This window comes from Salarias fasciatus, chromosome 7 (genome assembly GCF_902148845.1).
Source record: "Salarias fasciatus chromosome 7, fSalaFa1.1, whole genome shotgun sequence".
Lineage (NCBI taxonomy): Eukaryota > Metazoa > Chordata > Actinopteri > Blenniiformes > Blenniidae > Salarias > Salarias fasciatus.
Genome location: NC_043751.1, coordinates 15,939,626 through 15,966,096, shown reverse-complemented (window position 1 = coordinate 15,966,096; position 26,471 = coordinate 15,939,626). Strand labels below are relative to the sequence as shown.

General features: G+C 43.7%; 1 protein-coding gene across 1 annotated transcript in view; it reads right to left on the bottom strand.

Annotated features, from left to right (window-relative positions):
* LOC115391365 (genetic suppressor element 1-like) overlaps positions 1-8,384 on the bottom strand; it is a 39,036-nt gene extending 30,652 nt beyond the window's left edge. Inside the window, exon 1 of the mRNA XM_030095583.1 lies at positions 8,309-8,384. Within this exon, the coding sequence (XP_029951443.1) occupies positions 8,309-8,345 (37 nt within the window). The 5' untranslated portion in view covers positions 8,346-8,384. The remainder of the gene's footprint in view (positions 1-8,308) is intronic.
* Positions 8,385-26,471: the final 18,087 nt, after the last annotated feature.

Sequence of the window (26,471 nt, the reverse complement as noted above, 5' to 3'; positions counted from 1 at the left end):
ATTGGCAGATGGGGCATGCTCTGTCGGTTCTTTAGAGATGGTGGCTTCATTCAGTTTAAATTAGGATTTCTTCTAGTTTTTGAGTCATAATATCAGCATGTCATCCTCTAACAATAACCTTCTGAAAGTTTAATAAACACGTTTTTGTTTGTAATGTGTTTATTTTAACAAGAGCACACGCCAAGATTCAGTGGCATCTAGTGGAGAGTTCACAGAATACAACCGACTGATTGAGACTTTCTTCTTCCCAACAGCGAACAAGGGAAAGTTTGATTTCTCTGCTTTGTGCTGCAGTGGAAACTCTACAGCACATCATTTATTTTTAGTTTAGTTAGTCAACAGAAAAGGAAGTCAAACTCCAAAATGTTATTTCACAGTGACAGATGGTCAATCATAACTATATTCACTATTTTCTAACATACTATATCTTTCATGGCGGATCCAGATCATTTACATCATTACCATCATCATAATCATCATCATCATCATCCCTCAAGGTATCACTATCACCTTATGTTCAGATTCACTGTCTTTTCAAACCAACCTCAACACTCTCCTCTCTTACTCCTCCTCCTCCTCTTCCTCTCTCTGTCTCTCCCTCCCTCTTCATCCCTCCCTTTCTGTCTCTCCAGATGGGTGGCAGAGAGCAGCAGCTTGCTGTGGTCAGGCCAATTATTTACATAATTATGATCTCCCACTTAACCACATGATCCCTTACCTGGGCGTAGGCAATTAAAACCCCCATTATTATGCAGATTATGCAAATACAGTCAGAAGCGGAGCAAGGTGGTGAGAGATCACATATGAGCGAGGACATACGCCGTAACCATGTGCATGTTTGTGCTCTGCTGACTTGTGTGTGTGTGTGTGTGTGTGTGTGTGTGTGTGTGTGTGTGTGTATGTGCAATGTGAGGACACGTTTGACAGTTTCCTGATTTGTTAATTGTGCTTTTTTTTCTTGTACCACATGTTAGACAACAAACAGACGTCACAGTTTTGACAATACAGAAAGTAAACAACAACAAAACTCCCTTTTTCCTTTTCTGAATGATTTTTAGAAGTGCGGGTTTTTAGTTTTTGCTAATTAATTTGAATGTTTGGTGTCATTCAACACCCGAACAACATTGAACATGTTTTTTGCTGTGTCCAAAAACTTATTTAGGAATACAAAATGGTGCATGAAACCATATGCTTACTTCTCCCACACACTCAGATTTTGTTTTGAGCACACACATACACATTTTTTAGTTAGTCTGTTGTGTGCATGAGTGCAAAATCATGCTCGTCAGAGAGGAAACACAAACATTTCAACCTACCAAGTTTTGATCACTTGTATCAAAAGCTGCTTTTTTTTTTAAATGCATATGGTTGTATCAAATAACAGAGAAGAGTAAAATGTTATGCTTAAGCTTTCTGTAGTTTTGAGTTTGTTAAATGCCGATTGTTCATGATACCAAAATGTGTTTTTCACTCGTGCTGTTTTAACCATCGTCATTCGTATTTCATTATGTTTGACTGCCCCTTAAAAATAATATCGCATTTGATATACCTGCTTTATTTAACTGCAGCTTAAGCAGAGACACAACAGGCCAAAGAGAGGGAGAGCTACGAATGCGTGCATGCAGTCACATGTGCAAGTTCACTGGAACCTGCTTCCATGGTGCGGCCAGGTGGCAGACAGAGCCGTGCCCGTGGGTAATCAACAGGCTCTTCAGTGAAGCGACATCATTGATCGCAGTGCGTGTGCGTGTGTGTGTGTGTGTGTGTGTGTGTGTGTGTGTGTGTGTGTGTGTGTGTGTGTGCGTGCGTGTCCCAGCTGGACCACACTGGTGAACCTCACAAAGGGAACCATGTGTACAAACTTACATCTGCATTATGAAGCATACATGCTCTGTCTGATGGTAACTGCCGTCTAACTGTTGTTAACCAGCTCTCTGTATAGGCTCCTCCTTCCCTTCTCCACCACAGGCTCACACACACACACACACACACACACACACACACACACACACACACACACACACACACATGCACTTGCAGCACACTCACACTTGTACACACTCTGACACATTCAATCAATTATGTTTTGACATGGTTCATGAACATGCAGATGGTGCAGGACCAGCGGGAGCAGAGAACTGAGTATCTGTCTCATTCTGCTGTGTTCCACTCTCAGAAATGTATGTGTATTTGCTTTCATTTGTGCGCAATGTTTGTGTGTGTGTGTGTGTTGAGTGTTAAGGAGTCCACTGTCCTGTAAAAGATATTAATGCCGGCAAATTTTAGCTGCTGTATTTTCATTTGGCTAATCCTCCTGCCATCTGCTCGTTATCGTACTGCGAACTGCTTATTGCAGTTTTTAACCAGTGTGTGTGTATGTGTGTGTGTGTGAGTGTGTGTGTGAGTGTGTGAGAGAGAGAGAGAGAGGGAGAGGGAGAGCACACTACCAGGAGATGTTGTTATCACCTCAGGTCAAAATCTGCTGGCATTTATCCAATCTCCCCAGCTCAGTGAGCAGACAGGCTGCATGTATGTGTTAGAGAGTGTGTGTGTATGTGTTAGTGTGTGCGTGTGTCTGTTTTAGTGTGTGTGCATATGTGAATGTGCATGCACTGTTTGTGTGAATGTGTGCTTGCATGCGAGATCCCACATCAAAGCTTACTGCACTTCCTAAATGAATGTAAACACCGCAGAGCGAACATGTTGTGTGTGTGTGTGTGTGTGTGTGTGTGTGTGTGTGTGTGTGTGTTGTTAGTGGGTCCACACATGCTTTAAGTGAATCCTCTGTTAATTAAGAGCTCATTAGTGACACCAGCTTTTTGACCAATTAGGGTGATGTGCTTTACTTGCTCACTTGTTTGTTTTGTGTTTGAGACATTACCAAACATGCTGTTTTATTCATCCCTTTTCTTCTACATCCCATCTCTGGCTTTACTTTCTCTGTCTCTGGAGGATAAAAACATAAAAAATACATTATGGTTGTTTTATTCGCATTTTTAGTCTTTGATTTTTTTTTTCTTGGCAATAGAAAATCATCCAGCTCCCACATGATGGTTGTGTGTTTCTTGTTTTTTATTTTTAATCTTCTCTGTCTTATCAAGCTGTTGTCATAGCCTTTTATTCATCTCATTAATAACCATGCCCTTGAGGTGGAGCACCGCGACCCTGTTTTCATCAGCACACTATCGAGCAAAGACACACACACAAGTACACATGAAGATGCACACACACACACACACACAGACACACACACACAATTAACAACACAAGAGAGCCTGACAAGCAGCTTCCTTTAAGGGAGCACTCATTTCAACCTCCCATGTGAGTACACAAAGGCTCTTCACACTTACACACAGAGGAGAATTATGTCCAAAGTAAACACAAACGAGACTGTATGCCTGCAGCTTTCCAACCCGACGCAACACATATGCTATAAACACTCGACAAATTGAGTCCCGTTTAGTATAAAGACTCAAAAGCAGAGGCTGCGTTCGGAAAACCACCACAGAATATAAATACAAGAACCGGCCCGGCTTCTCGACCGAGATAAACTGCAAACCAGGGAGGTAAGAAATGAGAGAGAGGCAGGGAAAAAAAGTAGAAACCTGGAAGGCAGAGAAAGAGGCAAATTAATGGATACTGATCCACCATCGAGACATCCTCTATCATTACTGCCTCACACTACTAGTTTAAGCCAGTCTGTGCCACAACCAGCCATGCTGGATATCAACATATAACGCACTGTTTATGCTGCGCTGATCTGTTCATGCTGCTGAAGGTAATGGGTGTTTGTCTTCGCGCACTTTCTGTCACGTGCGTTGCTCACTGACACTGCAGCAACTCCAAACCGCAACTTTCTGGACGAGTTGCAAATCTCCGTGCAACATTCTGCAGGTCTGCTGAAGCCATTACTCTTCTGCTCCAGCCTGAGAAATTAGTATTTATTTGTGTGCGCCGCTGCGCCGTGCAGGAGAAATATTTAAAAGGGAAGCTATCAAATGCGGCGCTGGCTGCGCGAAAGCCCGAGGCTGAGTGAGAAGCGCGTGTGTTTCCATGCCCGTGTGTGTGTGTGTGTGTGTGTGTGTGTGTGTGTGCCGCTCGTGTGACATCTGCCATAAATCACAAGCCACAGTGTCCTTGTAGTTCTAACACATATCATGGAAATCAATGCCGAGGTCAAGTTGAACAGAGCTACCCAGGCCACGAAAATACCACAGCAGCCAATAAATATGGCAGGCTAATACACACGTCAACAGGCTGCCTTTCTCACTTTATCGGCTTGTGTGTGTGTGCGTGCGTGCGTGCGTGCGTGCGTGTGCGCGCCCGTGAATGCATACATGGATGGAAACACAAATGTCACAGAGTGTGTGTCCATTTCTCATGTAGACATTTGAGCCAGGCTTGACCTGATGACATTGTGAGAACTGGAAAGGAGTTATCTTCAGTCTGCAGGGTCTCTGTAAACAATATAAAAGGATAAGACTGGATCCCGTATAAAAATAAATAAATATAAAAGGTGGGTGGCTGTGATTTTAACAGGTAGATTTAACAGGTAGTGTTTCCAGTGACTGATGCAATGCTGATGATGTGCACAGAGCTCTGTTGGAATATTGCATATCTGCACACTGAAGCTGGATTTCAATTTTTATTAAAAAAAAAACGGCTTCAGTTCAGTGAAATAAATTTGGCTAATCCCAGAAGGATCGTTTCTGAAGTAGTAGGGAATTACATAAAAGATTTTGAGTATCTCTGTAAGTTATACAACCATGTACTTCTAACCGGAAACGGTTCTTCTATGTACGTATTTGATCAGTTCTATTGGTCTCTAAAGGTTCGTACGTGAATCAAGGCACGATACAAAGTATTCAACGATTTCATACCTGTGCATCGATGTGTGACTAAAAATCACTGTGCAAATGAATTGAGTCTCAGTGGACTTTGTTGCAGCAACTAAATGGGAAAATACATCTTTCCATAAACTAATAAGATATAGCAAAGCAAGCATTGCTGTTTTCAAATGGTGAAATTAAAGATTTAGGATGACAATCTCTCTGGAAAAGAATCTGATTAGCTGATTATGGCACAAAACTTTCTTCACTTAGTTTGGAAGCAATAGCTTTCTGTTAGTAGTGTGTGGCGCCATCAGATTCAGTCTAATCATTGTTGGATTCCCACTTCTTAAAATATCAACACATTGATAATCATAAGCAATCCAGGAATAAACATTCTGGACATCATGACATGCCTTAGAGGGAATAGTGCTCAAAGAATAACATTGAACCCTTAAGTAAGTGAATAAAACACGTGCTCTAGAATCAGTAAGAACAGATATCCATCAATCAATCCTCTGGAGCTGATTTATTCACCTTTATGGTTACTGGGAGTTGAGCTTGATCCCTTTTTTTTTTTTTTTTTCAATTTTATTTATGGAACATTTTCAATGAACAAAACAGACAGTATATCGGTTCATGAAAGGCAGGATAAAATAAAAAATGATGTCTGGAGCTTGATCCCTTTAGCACACTGGGCTAAATTATCATAAAACAAACCTGCATAAGAAATTTAGCTGAGGAATTATGCTACAAATTAAACTGTTTAAACTAAACTTGACAAAACGACCACAGAGGTCATTGTTGTTGTTATTATTAGTTATAAAGAAGAAGAGGGTCATTATTTACACATTTATTTGCCTCTGCAATCCAGAGTCCAGGCAAGAAAGTTAGAAACTTTTGAGAGACAGACTCTGTTGGTTTTGGTCTTTGTTGACAGTTAAGAAAACAAAAAAAACAACAGAAAAAAAAAAAAGCCAGAATATCACCCAGTTTCTCATTTAAAGATAAAAGCTGGTGGTTTTGTTTATTACCTGACTCCCAGACTCCCAGTGGCCTTGGTGCTCGTTCTCCTGGGAACACGTTCTGATTTTAGAAAATATCGTTTTTAAAAAAAGACATTTGGATAGTGATCATCTGACAAGTCACTGAGGAAAACCATAAACTGGAGTAATGTGCATGGCACATATCACCGGGGGGGCCAGACAGTGGGAGACAGCAAAATGCCACTTTCCTTTTCCTTATGATAGCATGTTAAGGTCATGGTGTGCTTTGGGTAACAATGCGTGAATGCAGCACTCACACACACGTCCTCATGCTTTCGATGTCACACTTTCATCTTTCACAGCAATTGATGAGGGTTTTTTTTTTTAAAAAAAAAGAAAAAATGTACATGAAGATAATGTGTATCATTTACTTGATTTTCCATTGTTACCTCTAATCTCCATTCCTCTCTCATCCTTACTCTGCTCTACTTCTTCTACCTTGACTAATCACAGAGTAATCGCTCCACACGGCGCGCACGCACACACACACACACGGACACACACAGACACACACACACACACACACACACACACACATCCATTACCCCTCACCCCCTACATTGTCAAATGATCATTGAGGAGCGAGTGTGTGGCTGACACAGTCTCCACAGCAACGGCAGTTAGGACCAGGAGGGGGGCTGGGGCATCTTCCAATGTGTGAGTGATGAGAGCACACACACACACACACACACACACACGCACGCACACACACACACGCGCGCAAGCGCATGCACAGCTCAGACAGGTGCGCGCACACATACACACAAACACAAAGGTGGCAGCTATGACAAAAACCCATTTACACACATGCACCACACCACTGTCAAGTTCACACACACACACACACACACACACACACACACACACACACACACACACACACACACACTCAGGCACACAGACACTTGACAGTGTGCACGCACATACACACACTCCACACACAGACATTAAGCGAGACCTAGGAAACAGAAAAAAAAAAAAAGGATGAAAGCAAGAGTGGTGGGAGAGAGGGAGGGGGAGGATGGGGGGGGGGGGGGGTGTCGCTTCCTGGAGAGATTTTCTTCTTCCTCTCTTGTTCACATGCACGCGCAAATACAAACACATAAATACACACACGCACACACACACACACACATGCACACACACAAACAAACAATGACAAAGCACCACATAATCACTCTGATTCAATCATTTATGAAAGCAGATGTATAATTCAAAAACCAGCATGAAAGATTCACAAGGCAAAGAACATTGTTTAATCTGCCCTCCGCCCTCTGATGCCTCCCCTCCCCATCAATCCCCTCCACCCGTGTGCCTCTCTTGTATCTCCTCCTCCCTCTCGCAGCTCCCTCACCTTTTGCCACAGCAAGGTTTTTAATCATTGACCACAGTCTGGCTCAGACAACCGAAAGGTCAGGGATCAGGGTGAGGGTTCAGAGTGGGAAACACGTCTCCTTTCATGTAAAAAAACTGCACGCTCTTTCAAACGTTTGCATGTGGAAATAAATGAAATACCATCTCTTTCCTTCCGCAGCTTGTCATTTTCATTCCCTTCCCCACGCTGCCTTATCATTGACCTCCCCCTGCTCTCTCTTTCCTTGCGGTGTCCTTCTGTCGTCCCGCTCTCGGGCATGTTTAAGCACCTTTCCGAGGTGGCCTCGCACCTGTCTCCACTCTGACACTGGCCTCACTCACCTGCACGTCACACACTTGCTGGAAAGACTTCAGACAATAAAGGTTCATGAAACACTCAAGCTGTGTGACACTCGGTTTGTGAAGCAATAGAATTAATTGTTTCCATATAATACAGAGAGGACAAAAAAATGCAAATGCAAAACAGACAAAGTGATTAATTTACATTGTTTGGTTTTACAGATTCACACAAATCAAACCTTAAGGGATTGATCTGATATCACGACAAAGAAAATGGACAGCTGCTTCATTTGACATGTTTGGCTACTGTGTGCAAATCTCAAATGAACATGTCAGACAAAACCTTTAAACAGAACAGTAAAACACATCCAATCATGCTTACAGACATTGCAAAAACATTTACTGTTTTTTAAATAAAGACATGTTTTTAGGTTGACACAAAAAGCACAAAACACTTTTTTCTGGAAGACACACAGCAAAAACAATTACTGAGACATCTTGACACACTGATTCTGTTTCGAAATGATCAAAATGATTTAAAAGAACCACAAAGTCATAAAAAAAAGACCCTATCAAAGAGGCACAAGGTAACTCATCTCACTTGACGGACGGCATTAAATCACTGTGACACCCCTCAATCCATTCATGATGTGTTTAAACAGTGGCTGATATGAGAGGGAAATCCACTGTCCACAGCCATGTGACCAGCGAGTCACAGCAAGAAATGACAGCACAGCATTTAAAAAAAAAAAGAAAAAGAAAAAAAAAAAAAGGTCTTACCTGGGAGGTAGAAGTGTGGAGTCTTTAATCCAAACATGATGCTGGATTCCTCCTCTTCTGACTCAGAGCGAGAGTCTGGGCTTTGGGAGGCAGGGAGGGGGCGGGCTGGGGGATCACTCTGTGATCGGGTCGGCCGGGTTAAGGAGCTTGTTGTTGGTGTAAGTCATCAGACGGCTCCCTGCTCTCTCTCTCTCTCTCTCTCTCTCTCCCTCTGGTGTTTCCCTCTCTTTCTCTCTCTCTCTGTGGGCCGTATGGGCGCAAAGAAGAAGGAGCTGGAGGAGGGGAGAGGTCACCCTCTGTCTACCTCGCTCCCCTTCTTTTCACCCTCTGAACTGAGCAAAAGAGAGGAGGGAGGGAAAAAAAAAAGAGAGGAGAAAAGTGTAACGAGAGCAGGAAAAATACTCCACAGGCTCGGGATGGGTGACAGTGTGCTCATGCCATCTTTAACTGAGGAGAACGTCTGGGAGGAAGAGCCTCTGAGAGAGAGAGAGAGAGTTGGGAGGGTGACAGGAAGGATAGAGAGAGGGGAGGGAGTGAGAGAAAAGAGAGAGAGAGAGAGAGAGAGAGAGAGAGTCTTCAGCCGGCGTCCTCTCCTTTTTTTAGTCCTGCGCTTTGTAATCCCTTCCTTGTTATTCATTCAGCGGCCTCTTGCTCGTTTGCTGTATAATGATCTGTTTTTCAGTGCCTCTGTTCTCTTTTCTGTCTCTATTCTTGCTTTATCCTCCCTCCTTTGCCTCAGTCCCACCACTGACTGCTCAGCTCAGCGAGCACAGAGGAGGAGGAGGAGGAGGAGGAGGGAAGAGGAGGGAGGAAGGAGGAGGGAAGGGAAGCAGGGAGAGAAAAGAGAGGGAGAAAATGGAGGGAGGAAGGGGGAAAAAAGAGGGGAGGAGAATCATAAGACAGATGAGTGAGGGGGAGATGAATGAGTTCATGTTTGTGTGGAGTGTGTGCGAGAAATACGAGGAGAGGAGGAAGGATGGTTTGGCTGGTGTGTGTGTGTGTGTGCGTGCGTGCGTGCGCGTGTGCGTGAAAAGAGACTGAGAGAAAGAGAAAGAGGGAGGAAGAGAGAGGCGAGAGGGTGTTGATGCAGTTCTCATTATCAGTAGATTGGACTGGTGCCTGAGTGACAGCTGATTCATCATGGGAGAGAGAGGAAGGGAGACTGAAGGAGAGAAAAAGTGTGCGGTTTGTGTGTGGAGGGTGTGTGTGTGTGTGTGTGTGTGTGTGTGTGCGTGTGTGTGTAGGGGGGTGTTAAAACCTGCCCTTAAGCATCTGCTTCATTCAGATCTCCTCTTCTCTTCTCTCTTTCCTCTTCTTCTCTTTTCCAGCCTCCAGTCCTAAAAATCAACAGTCGGCTGTTCTGGAGCGCAGACACGCCAGAGATGTGACCAGCATAGCTGTAAAACTGTATTATCCCCACATACACACACGCACACACACACACACACACAAACATAGCTCCCGAACTGGTCACATGCTCCCATTGATTAGACAGGCCTCATATGTCTGACACATCACGTTAGCCTGGTTTTGAATCAATTACTGTCTCCTCTTGGCGAGCTAACGTCCCATGCACCGTCGCCGAGACCCAATTCTATCACCGCCGCGTCGGAGACGCAGCCAGGAATCACTGCCCACTGACACAAACACACACAACGAGCTTCAAACCAAGACTTCATCGCAGGATGTTGATCAGTAGAGATTGTACGAGGGGCGCACGAGTGCCACGCCGTCAACGGCGCTGTGTTCAGGGCGCCTTCGTGTCGCACGTGGCGTCTGTTGGTTTCTGCCCGTGTGCTTGAGGTGGCTACGTAGAGGAACCGAGCCTCTCTATCAACTGCCTGCATCTCCACCCGGTAGCCTTCATTTCTCTCTGTCACTTCCTCTCTCACACATATGGCGCATGCAGCCACACACACGCTGTCTCCGTGCATGTACACACACCCTACTCTTACTGCGTCTGCACTCTTTCTATGTTTCTTTGTCTTATCTTCACTCTCTTTATTTCTTCTTTTCCTCTCTCTACCTATCACCTTTTTCTCTGTGAGTTGTGAGGCGGAAGTGTGCCAGTGATAAGATTGATCGTGAGGGTCTCAGAGAGCTATCTATAACCTCGCCTGTCACCACCGAATCAATGAAGAGAGACTGCTGTTGTACAGACTCTGTACTGTATACAACACACACACGCACACACACAGACACACACAAATGCTGAACACTCGCAAACCCGTTCATGTGAACATTCACAGTAGACATGCAAGCAAACGTGCAAAGCTTAGATAGATACAAACATACGCACACACACACACACACACACACACACACACACACACACACGCACACAGACTGATCAACAGCTGTGAGAGCAGTTGTGAAACATCAGCCAACCGCAAACTGACAGAGAGGGCAGACTGGAGAAAAGAGATAAAGACTACTTAGGAAACGGACTCAGAGGATGGAGAGGTGGAGGAGGAAGGAGCAGTCCGAGTGGACAAGGACAGCAGAGCACGAGTATTTTTGCGCGTGCACGTGAATGCGCGCGCGTGCGTGCATGCATGCATGTGCGGTTGGAGGAGGGTGTGTGTGTGTGTGTGTGTGACATAAGATGGGATATTTTTCAATGCGTGTCTTAATCAGATTAGACTCTTATCTGTGTTTTCCTACCGAGCTGCTGTGAACGCACATCCACCAGCGCTCTTTAAACACCCGTGACCCCCGGGGTCACAGCAGTCAGGACCCTTCAGCCCCCACGGGTCACGCTCCGCCACATGGAGCAGGGTTGGCGAGGTCAAGAGAGGAGACGAGATGGGGGGGTGGGGGTGGGGGGGGGGGGGGGTGGGGGGAGTAGGGGGCCAATAAACATGCAGCACAATCTGTGATGATTACAGACAACAGCCAATAACGAGCGTCCACCTTTGACCCCATCGCTGTGGAAACGTGAGGGAATGCCTGTCACCGAGGGAGCAGTATAACTCAATCAATCACCAAGGAGAGGAGGAAAAAAGATGTAAAAGATGCAGAAGAGGGAGACGGTTGAGAGATATGGTCAAAAAAAAAAAAAAAAATCAGTCTCGCCCATCTCACAGCTCCTCACTGGAGCGCTTGTTCTGCCTTCAAAAAGACGCCGGCACACACACAAGAAGCAGCTCCCCCTCCTCCCCTCCTCCCCTGCTTGGCTCTTTCTCTATCATTTGCCTGTCAGATGCATGCTGTGGCAGAATAAGAGCTGACACCCCAGTCCCAGCAGCAACCAGGGGCTGCCATCAGCACTTAAACATTTTCTCTCTCTGCTGCTTCCCCCTTTGCTCCCCTGTGTGCGTGCAGCACTCTAACTGCTGACAAGGAACACAGAGAAGATGACAAATAAAGGAGGAAAATGATGAAAAAAGAGGAAAAAAAGGCCCTCCTCCATCTTCGCTTTTATTCCTGCTTTCCCTTCCCCTCTTGTTTTCTCTGCACCCCCCCTCCCCACCTGCTCCTCCTCCTCCTCCTCCTCCTCCTCCCCGTCATCGCAGCCCCGGTGAGGTCGCTGACCCAAAGTGAGTGAGCCTCATTACCCAGTCGCTCTGTATCCACTCACGTAGCAAAGGAGAGGGAGGAGTTTCTCTGTGTGTGTGTGGGTGGGTGTGTGTGTGTGTGTGTGTTGATGAGAGGAATTGTAAATATATTTGTCATTCCTGAAGTCACTCAGGCAGTTTCAGAAAAGACATTTAAAGAGATGACAGAGGACGAGTGTCATCCTGGGGAGGAATGAAAAGATTAAAAGACCGAGGATCAGGGATGGGAAGACTGGAGGATGGAGTAGTAGTTGGGTGGGGGTGGGGGTGGGGGCGGGGGTGGGGGGGTGGATGGTGGGAGAGGGTGGGGCTGATGCTTGCATTGGATCAAAGATAATTGTCAGAGGAAGTCATTATGCACATATTGTATAGAGAAACCCGGGAACATTTCTTTCAACAGTCCTTCTCATCATTCCTCCTGTCCTCCTAATCAGCCGCATGGTGTCTTCATACCATGAGGGATTTAATTGGACAGTGATGGGTTCACTGAAAACTCCAGAGAGAGAGAGAGAAAAAAAAGTTCAAAATGCAGGGACGGTTTGTAAAAAAAATATGAACACAACCATTAGCTTCAGTCTTTTATAGAAGCATTTATGGTCCAGAAGCAACGTAATCACAAGAGTATGTCCTTCCCTCCAGTGCTGCAGTACGGCCTCAGACATTAAGCACTAATCCCTAAACTGCAGTCTTATTGAGGGTTTGGATTGTAGCTTGGCTTGGTTTGTGTGTCTTTGTCTATGCAGCGCGATGCTGGCACATGTGTGACGGTGCCATTCTCCGTATGTGCGCATGCAAATGTGGGCGAAACTGGAGGAAAGTATGCCGTTATTCTCCAGGCCCCTCATTTCAACCCTCCAGTTCAGCTCTGGACTCCGGCTGTCTGGTGCCTGTCTGGCCACGAGACCATGCTAAACATGCCGTCTATGCATGTGCCCCGCGCACGGACATCAGAAGGCCTGAATCAGCACACGCGCACACACACACACACACACAGAAGAGCCTGACATTGTCCCGCCACAGCATGCAGAGCGGCATAAATCAAGACTGCTAATGGGCCTGGGCCACACGGCCTCACTGTGTGTCTCCACAGCCAGGCTCTCTTCCTCTCTGTGTGTGTGTCTCTCTCTCTGCACTGTCCATCTGTCCGTTTGCAGGGATGAACAGAGCACAGCGACACACATACTGAGTGGGAAATTAGCCTGCTGCTGAGACATTCGGTCCTCTGACTGTGTGAGGTTGTGTTTCTGATTGTGCTCATGATTTAAAAGCTGTGCGTGCGTTTTGATGCACTAGATCTGTAATGGATGTAGAATCCACTCATATACAGCATTTTATCCACGTTATCGGCCTCAGAGCATATTGCAATGTCTATCATCGGTCTGGTAGTCTGTCTCGTGTGTGCATTTGTGTGTTGTCCGAGATATGTGGCGCAGTGTGTTTGTCTTTGTTTGGCCTCACTCCGTCCACCCAGATGGTGACATCTCCAGATTATCTCCACATGTATCTCCCCCTCCATCCCGGGTCAGCCGGGTCTGTCCCTCGTCTGTGCCACCAGCCATCCCTGATGCCACATTGATCGTACTCAAAGTACACACACACACACACACACACACACACACACACACACACACACACACACACACACACACACACACACACACACACGCGGACTCCCCAGGAGAGTATGAAATTCTCTCAGCACATTTCCCTGCCCCGGTCTGACCACCGAGGTGACCCCTGACCTCTGACCCGGCTCAGTGAACTCTAATTCCTGCGTCTGTCTGTTCTGATGCTTTCAGACCTCAGAGGCTCATAAATCATTACCTCAGCCAGACACCAGTGAAACGGCGCTTTGCGAAATCCAGTCAGCGTTCAGTCAGCATCTCCACATATATTCTCAGAGTCTCTTCATTAATTCATAACACACACACACACACACACACACACACACACACACACATATACACTGAATTTTATGTGAAGCATCTGCAAAGAGCGAATAGACTAAGGAGAATAAAAAAGGACATATGATGATACTGATGTCGACTGAAGGGAGCCACATTCTCAAGTTGCATTATTTACTAAAAATCAAATTAATATTTGATGCTTTCTAGCTACATATATAAATAGGAAGTTTTTAATCACACTGAGAAAAGAGCTATACAACTGCAGCTTGTTAAACTGGTAATAGCAACAATATATTTATGGGAAACACATGGGTGAATGTTGATTCATAAAACACAGTATTATGACTGGTAAATTCTAATTTTCAACCTCATACTTGGACATTTTTAATGGACTTTTCTCTGTTGTTCTTCAGAGACCTCTCATTCATGCTGTCCTGTGGCCTGAACACGGAGGGTAAAAATGAGGTCGCAAAGGAGGTGAAATCATGCAGGTGATGCACTGATGGGGGAGTTTAATAACACGTGTTTGAAAAGTGAGTAATTAAATCACTGAACCCGAGTGGCACCTGTTAACCAAACCTGACGACGAAACCATCTGCACAAACGTTTGAGGAGGAACGCGCTGGATAAATAGGAGTCGTATGCATTCGCTGCATGAAAGATTGCGACAGCTGGCAGCAATATTTTGTGTGTGATGCTTCACACAAAGAACATGATGAACAATATAGTCGATTTAAAAGAATCATTGTTATTCATTTTGACTAAATAAAGTGTTTTGAAAGGGTTGGGAGGAAGCGTGAAATGTTAATTAAACAGATTGTGTTGATGGCTGCATAGTGATTTACCTGCATTGAGAATTTCCCTGCTTCAAGACACTGCTTTAGGGGAGCTTCACTGTGTGGAGTTTCCATGTTCTCCCTGAGAGCGATGGTAAACTGTCCGTCACTGTGAATGCAAGTGCGTGACTGTCTGTCTCTCTGTGTTTGCATCAGCTGGGATCTGCTCCAGGGACCTTTTAGATCAACAACTGGGAACTTTGGTCCTTGTGAGGGCCACAAAATCCTGAACTGTGACCAGGATTTATGAGAATTATTGTCGCAACTTTATTACTAAATGTATATCTCTAATTTAATAAATATGCATGCATTTTATATTCCTGTCAGCCTGTAGCCTGTTTTGCATTTCCAAACAGACGGTCAGTATATTGAAATAAGATCGCTTGAAATGTACTCAATTACAAGTAAAAGGACAGTTGTTTAAAAATACTAAAGTCAAACTGTTTTTCTGTAAAACTACTCAAAGTTCTGTTAATATTTAAATTGCATTATCAAGAGCAGGCATTTGATTCAGTTTATCCAATAGATATTTGTTTATAAAGCACTTCAATACAACCACACTGAACTGTACTACATAAGATCAAGCCATTAAAAAATGAGAAAATAAAGGTAAAGAATACATCAAAATAAGCAACTCGCATATTAATATCAGCGTCTTTGGTGCTTTTTTCAGATTTGACTTTAAAAGTCGACGTAGAAACAGATAGCATGGTGTAGATTGCAATTAAATATACTGAGAAAAACTATTGTGAAGTGAAATACTTAGGGAAAAGAATGTCATGGAAATATGTAAAGTGCTCAAAAATTATGTTTGCAATTCATATTTTATCAACCGCAACAACTTTTTCTTATAGCGATGAGACGGACTGAAGTTACAGTCTCACTGCATCGTCACTACGGATCACCGCTCTGCCTTCTGGGATGTGTGGCGGTTCGCTGGCAGTTGCACTGGTGTTGTCACTTGTCAGTCAGCTGTCACTTCACGTCTTGATCTGCCAAAATTAAAACACAGAGGAAAGACTGAGAGGAGTTCTCTGTTGAGGGGAAGCAGCTTTTTCAACATTTTATCAAGATAACAGATATTCCAATGCTTCATATTTCACGGCTCTTAAGGGAAATCCTGGCGCTCTGCACTAACCAAGCACATCAAGGATTGTTGTAGCGCTGCTGCGTGCACGCACACACACACACACACAGACATGCACACACACACATTACCTGGGGGGTCTGAGCTCCCCCTCTATAGGCCTTCACCCCACATGCTCATCTCAATTAATCACCCAACAAAACAGATGTCAGGAACAAAGGAACGATCTCCAGGCCTGTGGGGTAAGAGGGGGAGGAGGAGGAGGAGGAGGAGCAGGAGGAGCAGGAGGGGATGAAGGCAAGTGGAGGGAGGAGGGACAGTAGAAGGAATAGGTAAGCAGGAGAAGGAAGTGCCAGTGCATCTCGGAGCTGGGTGGGCTGTGCTGGATGCAGGTGATGGGAGACTGCAGGGGCAGTTTAGAGTGGGATGTGTTCGCAGCTCTATCCGCCGCGAGTTCTGCGATGCTGTTACTGTACCATCCAGGATGAAAGTGTAAAAGAGTAAGGTGGTGGTGGGGGGGGGGGAGAGAAGAGAAGAAGTCACGATGTAAGAGGGGGAGAGAGAGTGAGGGACGGTGGGAGAGTGAGAAAACAACAAAGCCCTGGAGATGAAAGACGGTCTGCAAAACAATGGATACAAAATAATGCTGTGCGGTGTGCAGAAATAGAGCAAAGATTGAAAACCTGCCAAGATAAAGACAAACCCCCGCTTTTGAACTGTCACTTCACCGCGATACTGTCAGAAAACAAATGGCAATCTTGACAGGTTTCAGCTGCTTTGAAAGAGACCGAATCATATTTTATTCACAAATGCATATTTTATGGCTTTTATACCAAAGATCGTAACCTGTTGTTAAGTACTGAATTTTTGAATCTCGTGCTAAATTATTGACATCTACATAATGTACAGACGGAAGGGGGGGGGGGGACACACAGAGAGGGGAGAGGAGAGGAAATAAGAAGGAAGACAAGAGCTGCAGGAAAGAATGAAGCCATCCACGTTTCCACAACAAAACAAACCGGTTGTTTTTACATGAATTCAGTCCGAAGCCTGAACGGCACAAAGGGTGGTCATCAGTCTGCAGGCATTATCTGCTTCTTTTTCCTCCGTCCAGCCATTCTTCTACCGCAGCAGTCCTCTGTTTCCCCCTCTGTGTGCCTGTGGACAGTGAGACTTACAGCTCACATCAATAACGGGCAGATAACAGCCCGGTCCTCAGTCTTCAAGCACAGCCTTAAATCACATCAGCCCCGGGGAGAAGTAAATGAAGAGAGAGGAGGAGAGGAGAGGAGGGAGGGAGGGAGGGAGGGAGGGAGGGAAAAGCTTAGCACTTATGAGGCACACAACGACGACAACAACAACAACATCAACAGTGCAGCGCTGGTGAAACACACAAAAATTACAGGAACACATCCATTTATGCTGCGTGAAAACAAGGCTTGGTGTTTTAAGTGATACGCGGAGCAACATGCTGATGGAGGAGAGGGAAGGAGGCATGAAGACACAGAGAGAGTTTTTATGAGTGTGTATGTATTTGCATATATGTCGCCGCATGTCCTCAGGCACAATTTTTTTGTTTGTTTGTTTGTTTGTTTGAGTAAGGGCAGCACGTTAAGTAGCTGCAGCAAACCAAACTAAGGTTTTGTTGATCAAACCAAATTAAACCAGAATCTCCTTCAGAAGACTAAAGTCTTATAGCATGTTTTTAACAAGTGATGTTCAGCCTTGGACGACCAACAATGTTTCAGAGTCGACTCATCAGGAAGTCCTAAAACCAGTCTTCAGACGTCATATTCATAAATGAAGGATGGAAGAAGCGGAAGCGTTGTGAGTCTGAATGTGAGCCAGTGCTTTCCTCTTGGAGCTTCTCCAGTTTCCTCTCACAGCCCAAAAACCTGCATCCCTCCCATCGTCAGCCGGGTTCAGCTCACGCCCTCCGCCGCCCCGAATCAGAGGGAGTGGAATAGCAGCAACACGTCGTCTGGATTAATGTGAATATTTAGATCAAGTAGATCCAGATAAAGTGTTCCACAGGTTGACGTGGTTTTAATAGTGGTGCAACCACAGAGTCAGTGACATTTTTCAGTTGACTCTTGTATTAGGTTTAACTGTTCTGGCTTCATTGTGATAGATGATGGCAACGTCCTCATTTGATTAATTTGATTAGAATAACAAGATGTAATGTAATTGAACAACGTCAGTGGTTCTTAAAGAGAGGGGGAGTGGTGGTGGTGGTGGTGGTGGGGGGGTAGCAGTCACCAGGAGAAAACTGGGGGTCAGCTTCTAACTAACACAGCTGCTGAATCTTATAATAGGGAAATGATGAAGTAGTCTGGCATTCAACCATAATTTAAGAGACCTGGGGTGGCTCTGTGAGGGAGACTCATCCTCACATTCTGAGAACCTCCGTACTTAATGTTCCCTTTTACGACTGCTACTACTACTACATTAAACCGGCCAGTTTTTGGCATTCATTTTGAGTTGAGGAGTATTTTGTTGCTCAGTGTGAGAGTGTCTGTTAATTACTTCACTGCCTTTCTTTCAGGGGTTAACATCTAATTTTCAGTTGCACAAAGTAAGCACTGGATTTAAGTTTCTGAAATGGCCAAACAGGTGATTTTTGCCTCTCACAAGCAGGGTCCGTCACGTCATGTAAGATTTGACTGTCTGGTGCATCAAACTTCCTCGCTGAGAGTGTGAGGTACATCTGAATCCCGCTGTGGAGACGGCCATGATGCAGGTGATGGCTTGTCACAGAACACAAACATTTTTTTCTGTCCATTTTTCTCAGAAGGCGTCTCAGCAGGATCTATCTTTGTCTGCTCCTCTTTCATTATCGTCGTATTTTTTTCTTCTCCCCTCCTGCCCTGTACGTATAGTATACTGTGAACAGCTGAATCCAGTGGAACCGACTCATCTCCATCACTCCAGAGAACATATTGTCTTCTTTATGTTGACGTAACGTATATGTAAGTGTGTCTGTTTTCCATTTGCATTTCAGATCACATCACATTTACATCACTGCACCGTGTTTTCCTTTCTAAAATATCATACTGTCCAGATCTATTCTTTTTTTTTTTGATCCAAATAAAATAATTGAAGGAAAAATGTTGTCAAGACATAACAAGGAAATGTGGCTGTTCATCTGCTTATCCGGCAGATTTGGAGAACTTTATCATTTATTTAGCATCCCGGTTCTGCAGCAATAAGACATGCATATTGCTAGGGAATAGCTGAATACGCATTCATCCACCCTGGAGCCCTGATGACAAGGGGCGAAGGAGAAGTAGAGCCTGGAAATTTCACCGGTCTATCAGAGGGCAAACACCAAAACACAATTGGTCATGTCTTCAGACCGTGGGAGGAAACGAGTAAAAGGAGAAAAAACAAGCTCCACACAGAAAAGCCCCCAGCTGAATTCAAATAATAGAGCAATAAAGAGTGAAAAGTTACTGCAACATAACTGCAAGTACTGATTTTTGAATGGTTTTCTTACTCTTTCCTTTAGTATTTGAAATAACTGAGCTTTGGAATGAGCAGAAACTGACCTCAGCAGTAAAGATCAGCTTCGATATGAACTCCTGTTCAACAGACTCACAACCCTGATATTGAATTAAGCATCCGGCTGAAAACAACATGAAAGACGTGAAATTGTAGTTAGCATCAAATGTAAGCTGCATCCAAACCGTGCTTCAGTAGCTGTGTTAGGTAAAAGTTAGATTATCTTTATAGGATCTGGAGATTATTATTGTTTTGTTTCTGCACCTGCTTGTTGTTATAATAGTTGCATCAATTATTTCAAAAATCAGTCACACCAACCAGTGGATTCAAATGTTTTTTTTTTCCTCTCTCTTGGGGCCCACTCTCCATATTGGGAAGAAGAAAGACCCATGTCTGATTGATTTTCCAAAGCATCACTTTGCTGAAATCAAATGGTAACACACACTGATGGATTATTTTAGAAATTGTGCCATCATGGTTTTCTTTACTATCTTTAAAAAAAATCTGTTTTTGACACAGACTGAGCTTGTTACTCAAGTTTAAACTGTCTTTAACGTCCTGATTACTGCTTTTAATATAGTTTCCATCTTGTTTTTATTTACATTGTCCCAACTTTTTTTGACATTGGGTTTTTTTCACAGCACTTTGCACCATTTCATAGAAAAAAAACAACCCAGAGCAACACAGAAAATGAAATGTTCCGCAGAAAGCAGCCATAGGTGAACCAGAGGTGACGTCCATCTGCTTCAACCAGGTGTGGTCAGGGGATAGTAAAGAGCAGAAAGAGAGAAAGAAAAAAAAACAGTAAACAATCAACACAAAGCAGGCTGATGGGACCAGGAGCTGCAGCTCAGAGATTCCTGCCGGGAGGCAAACGAGAGAGGACGGAGAAGAGAAAAGCACGGACCGCATCCTTCCACGGCTTCATCCTCTATCCCTGCTTCACTTAATAATTTATTAATTTTCGCTCTGCCACTCATAGACACACTTCAACACCTCCACAATACAACCCACATCTCACTCATTTGTCTCATTTTACTCCTCTCTCTCTCTCTCTCTCTCTCTCTCCTCTCTCTGTCTGTCTCTCTCTCTCTCGCTCTGTGGTTTTCACTCTTGACATAATGATTCAGCGACACTTGTCTTTTCGCTTCAGTATCACGCTGACAAGACGAGCACGCACACGCGCACACACACACGCGCGCGCGCAGTCACAGAGGAGAGTTGGAATGATGTGCGGAGTAATGGGAGGTCTACTTCGGCCCGCGCTCCACTATAAACAGAGGCTGTGACATCCTCTGAGCCCGGGGCAGAGGTCAGGCGGTGTTACGGCTCTCTTTGTACCCTCGGTGCTCCCGGGGTCACGCATCCTTCACAGACAGCTGCTGTCTGTCCATACTGCCTCCCCGCTCTGAAGTATGGATCAGAGCAGCTAAAGAGATTTAAAGGGATTACTTTACTCTCTCCCTTACACACACACACACACACACACACACACACACACACACACACACACACACACTTTTCCGAACAAAAATACACTGGCGTGCACAGAGGAGGCTTATGGTCTGCCATGTTAGTGCATTATGAAAGTGTTTATTTCACAGCAGTCTTCACTAATGACATTGTATCCTGGTTCGGCCTGCTGACCTCTTGACCTCTGCCCCGCGCTCAGCACCTGCTGACCCTCTGTACAGAAGGGGTCAGGGGTCAGAGGGTAACGCCCTGCCACAATCCCAGATCGAGTTATCTTTTTAGAGCAGGGACAACACCTGTTAAACACAGACAGCAGTCGTGGTACCAGCTTTCAGAATATTATTTATGTTATATATTCAATAATATTTAAGAACTTATTTTCACACAACTCATACTGCACCTTGATTAGATATTTTATAAAACCTTTAAAGGTTGAGGATTTTAAATGGAGTCATCTTTAATAATGCCTCATGATTCAAAATACAGCGAACGTCCTTCATTTGCAGCATTCGCAGAGTTCAGCATGTTTTTCATACAGTGACAATCAATGTAAAAACCAACACACACACACACACACACACACACACACACACACACACACACACACACACACACACACACACACACACACACACACACACTCACACACAAGCGCTACTAGTGCAGAATTACATCTCACTGACATATTATCTTCCCTGGCCCCCCACCCAAACCCGACCCATTACACCTGAGTGAATCACAAGACCACACACACACACACACACACACACACACACACACACACACACACACACAAACCAACTGAAGTTGTCAATAAATGTACCTTACAGTATAAGAAAAGCACTAATGGGTTCACCTACAGTGTGGAAGACTCCCAGGTGACATACGTGTGTATGTACCTGTCTGACACCACCCCGCCCCTCCTCACCCACACCCAAACACACATATACACACTTCTCCTTCAGGTTGATGGACTGGACAGCATGCATGTCCTGTGAGTGACAATTATCCGGGCACACACACCACGCTCTGTTTGACACGTCATGTGAGTTCAGTCAGTCAGAGAATGCGGCCTGTATGAACGATGAACGGTCACACCTCACTGACCCCCCCCCCGACACAATGACAGGAGGTCACACAGTAGCTGTCTCCGGTCGGCGCGTGAGTAATGCGTGGTTTTTTTGTTGCACGTGTTTGTCTGAAAAGTGTGTGAAACAGTGCATATGTTAACCACAATGGCGATTTATGACTCAACAGTTTCCATTGTTCGTAGAACAGCTTTGACAAAGGTCGGGCTCCTCAAGATTTCAGTTATAAAAGGCATTGTTTCAAGAGCTTTGTTATTAATTCTTTTAGTAGTGACATATACCAGCTTCACTTTTTAAAGATTTTAGAATTAATTGAATGGAAATGAATCCAAGATGGCAGCACACACACACACACACACACACACACACACACACACACACGCTCAGTCTTGTATTTCTATCCTCGTGGGGACCGTCCATTGACTCCCATTCATGTCTAGCCCCTAACCCTGACCCTTACCCTAACCCTAACCCACACCACAACAAAGCCTAACCCTAAAGAAATGTTTTTGCACTTTTACTTTTTTCAGTAACAACAACATGGTCAAGAAAACACTGTTTCTCCTACTTAGGACCGGAAAAAGGTCCCCACAAGGCACGTCATTTCACGTTTTGCTATCCTTGTGGGGACATTTGGCCCCAACAAGGATAGAAATACGAGAACACACACACACACACACACACACACACACACACACACACACACACACAGTGACTCAGTTCAATTTCTTTCTTCCTGTCAAATGTAAGTGGTTCATCGTTCTCTTATTTTTTTTCTTTGATTTTCTTGTTCCATTTTAATTATGATTGCACAAATCTCTTCCTTGCTGCTTTAGATGAACGTGCCAATCAGTTTTTGTTGTGATTTTCACTTGCAATGACAAGAAAGCCTCCATATGTCCCTGAAAATGAGAGAAAAATGTGGTTTTCACAGTGAATTATCACACACACTGCATGTTTGATTTATTTATTCACAATGTCGGGATCATAAGTTTGTGAAAGCAGCTGTTTAGTGGAGCTTTGCTTATTATCTCTTGATAAAAAACAAACAAAAATATAGATGTATTTATTGGAAATGAGAGTAAATGATTCAGTGTTTAAGGTTAGAAGGGGGTAAGAGTCTGATCAGCGTTAAAGTACGATGAGTCTCCAGGAAATAAGTGTAATGTCCCCAATACAATTGTGTGTGCGTGTGTCTGTGTGTGTGTGTGTGTGTGTGTGTGTGGCGAGCTGTCAGTGAAGATCTGGTGAGAGTGGGCTAATTGGAGTTAATTCACCATCTGTCTGTGTGAGCCAGCAGACAGGGTCATTAGCGGAGACAAGTTCAGCCACGGGGGAGGCCGAGAGGGGAATCACCATCCCTCACTTTCACTCCTTCTGTCTTTAGTTTTCATTTCCTTCCTGTCCACCAAACCCTCTCTTTCTCACCCCTTCCTCATTATTACTATTTGATATCACATCATCACATCTCATTATTTAAATTTCTCACATTGGTAAATACCAGAGTGAGCCTAATTGATTTTTTTTTCTCTCTTTCAAAGATTCATTTGTTTGTAAATGGTTTTATTGAATGGTGTTGAAAGTGCAGTGTGTGCAGTGGAAAAGCCCTCCTCTGGCTTTGCTATCTTTGTCAGACCAGCACTGCCCTCTGCTGAACGGCGGATCTCAGGCACTGATGGGGAATCGATAAAGATCATTTTTATTTCTGAAAAGATGGATTGCTTGGCTGTGCCTGAAATCATTGGGTTTTCAGCCCCACAGCATTAAAAGCTTAATGATTTTCATATACTATAGAACTAATATGAGAGAGGAATGACTGGAGTGTAAGATATCGACACCATATTGCTAGCTAATTATTTTTTGCATAAAAGCCATACTGGGACTTTACATTTCTGAAAATGTACATTTTGAATCGTGCCAAAACCCTGAATCCCCCAGGAGCGACACACATTTACTGAATTTTCCTGGAGAGAAACAAGCAGATTTAAAAAAAATAAAATACAAGTTGTGTTTTATTTTAGGAAAAGATGAGCAAGACAGGAAAGAGGAGCTGCACATGGAGGGTTTCTACTTTGCACCATGTAGCCATTAAAACAGCATAGCTATTTGTTAAACTGCATTTAATTATTTTAAGAACAAAACTGGTTGTATGAAGTCTTTTATCATATACTTTTGCCTCTTTGCACAAAAACAAAGGGAAAAATTTGGACTTGCTACTATTTTAAGCTTGTTTGTAGTGGATTATAGTCTGAGCACCTGAGTACAGCTCAAGGCCGAAATCTCAACAAGCAAAACTTTTTTGGATAAAAGCAAGAATGAAGCTGAGAAATAATCAGGGCTGGCAGTGGCACAGCACCCTGCACCTCCTGGATGGGGAACAGGTGTGGGTTTCAACCAAGAACACGCTCAAAGGGTGCCCATGCAGGTGAGGGCATTATGGGTATATTCCAGATCTGTCCTCCAGGCCGAGGCCTTCAGCAGAAAGTCTTCCATACCAGGACACAAACAAACCTCTGTCAGGAATCCCATGCAGCTGGAATATTTTAATGGTTTGGAAATTCACAGTTCTACTATTTGTACCCCCTGTCCTGGTCATCCAGCAGGACCGCTCTGTAACCACTGGACTGGTGGCGCCCCCTGCTGGATCCAGAGCAGAGGAGACGAGCACTAGGTCAGAATAAGATTAATAATTAAATACAGAAACAGACTGTTTTAATAATAGTGGAGTCTCAAACTGAGGACTTTGATTCCAACTTGACGGCTAATATTTACACAGTTTGGTTTTTTTAAGGTGCACTAAGGCATTTGCCTTAATAGATTTATTAATTTATTTATCTGCATAGATTGGCTTTTAGATATATGGCCAGCGGAAGTATTTTGAAATGATAATCTGCATCAGCATATGCAAAAATAAATAACTTTTTTTTTTTACTTATTTCTGGAGTTCTGGAGCAGATCCCACCTGATTATGGACTGACAGATTCCAAACACAAAGTGTTCTCCTTAGTTCTCAACAAATTCTTCATCTTTTATAAATAACCAGAGCACTCTTTGGTTATTTATAAAAGATGAAGATGAAGGTGAAAAGATAGAAACATTATCAAATCAAAGCAGTCTATAACCGATATAGATACACGAAGGTACAGGAAATATCTTCTTTTTTGTTTTCATTTAACAGACATCAAAAATGTGTTACAAGATTTTATGCTCAGCTCTAATCTCGACAGTCCAGTAGACATGAGACGATCATCAATGCATTTGACCCCTTTACCATGACAAGCATGAGTTAGAAACATCTCTAACCGCAGCTGATAAAACTGGATCTTCAGTATTCAATAGCCTCTCATTCCCTGTATCATGGATGGAAAACTGCGGCCTTAGTTATTAAATGGCTTCATGAAAAAAAGAAAGTTTTAATTACTGTTTCTGGCTTTGTTTCATGCTGGTCCCTGTGGTGCCAAGGACACAGTGGGTAGTTTTTAAGAGGTCTTTTCTTTTAAAATTACTGTAAGTCCATTACTAAGACAAATGTCTTCTCTTTATTTACAGCTATTCTGTACACACCCATCAGCTGTTGATGCATCAATCATGCATCCATCAGCATGTTGAGAAATAAAGATACAGTTTCTTTAAAGAGAACTTTTGAGGAAAACCAGGAAATCTCCACAAGGCCAGATGGAACCAGTGTCCTAAGGCATGAAGACGTGTGTATATGTCACGTTTTAGCTTCCATTCTCAACTCTTTTACATGGTTCATCCATTTGCTGCTGCAACATCTGTACTTCACCAATAGAGCAACATTTATTCTGATCTAGTCTAATTTAATCTAGCGACACATTCCTGGAAGCATGAGAAATAAAATCTGAGAGGCAAATAAGAGAGAGGGCTGCAGGGAGCCAGGTGAGCATTGCCCCTTCAGCCTAGAACAGACAGAAAGAGAAAGAAAGACAGGAGGGTAAAGCTTCAGCTCAGGATCGTAATATTATGTTATCGTCTTCCTGGAATGGGCACTCATGATCGCTGTCACTGAACTAAACTGACTAAGACACTGCTGGTATAGATGATGGATGGGTGGATGATTTTTGTTTTTTGTTTTTTATTGTTTCAGTGTTTTGCATGTCTGAACAATGGATTCAGATTTTCTTTATTCAAAATTCACCATGTTTATTTATTTGAGAGCAAGGACAATGAAGTGTTTTGCACATTTAACACACATTTATGGTGTTTTTACAAAACAGTGGATTACATGTTTACGACAAATGTTCTGGATCTGGATTTGTTTACCACATGAATAAAAACTGTTCCTCTTCACATGCACAGATAAAGCGGTTGTGTAAATATAAAGACTTGTTAATTTAGAAACTGCCTCTGAAGATCTCAGGTTTATTTTAATCCAGTGAATTTATAGTGAAGTGAAGAAAGCAATCTTGAATTTTGGGGGAAAAATTTGATTTTCTCTGGGAGACACTAAACATGACTCCAAAAAATTCTCATAAAAATGACAGATTTTAATATCATGTGCAGATTTGTGTGTTTAAAAAGCCAAAGTCTTTCCTGTATTACGTACATCAAAAACACTTCCTACCGCTCTCTGATTTTCCATCACTTACAGTTCGTAGTTCCACGCCCTGCAGAACATTACCCATATGAAAGACTCTTACGCAGAACACAGATGTAGTTTGACATTTTACCACCACGGATGTGTCATCAGTGT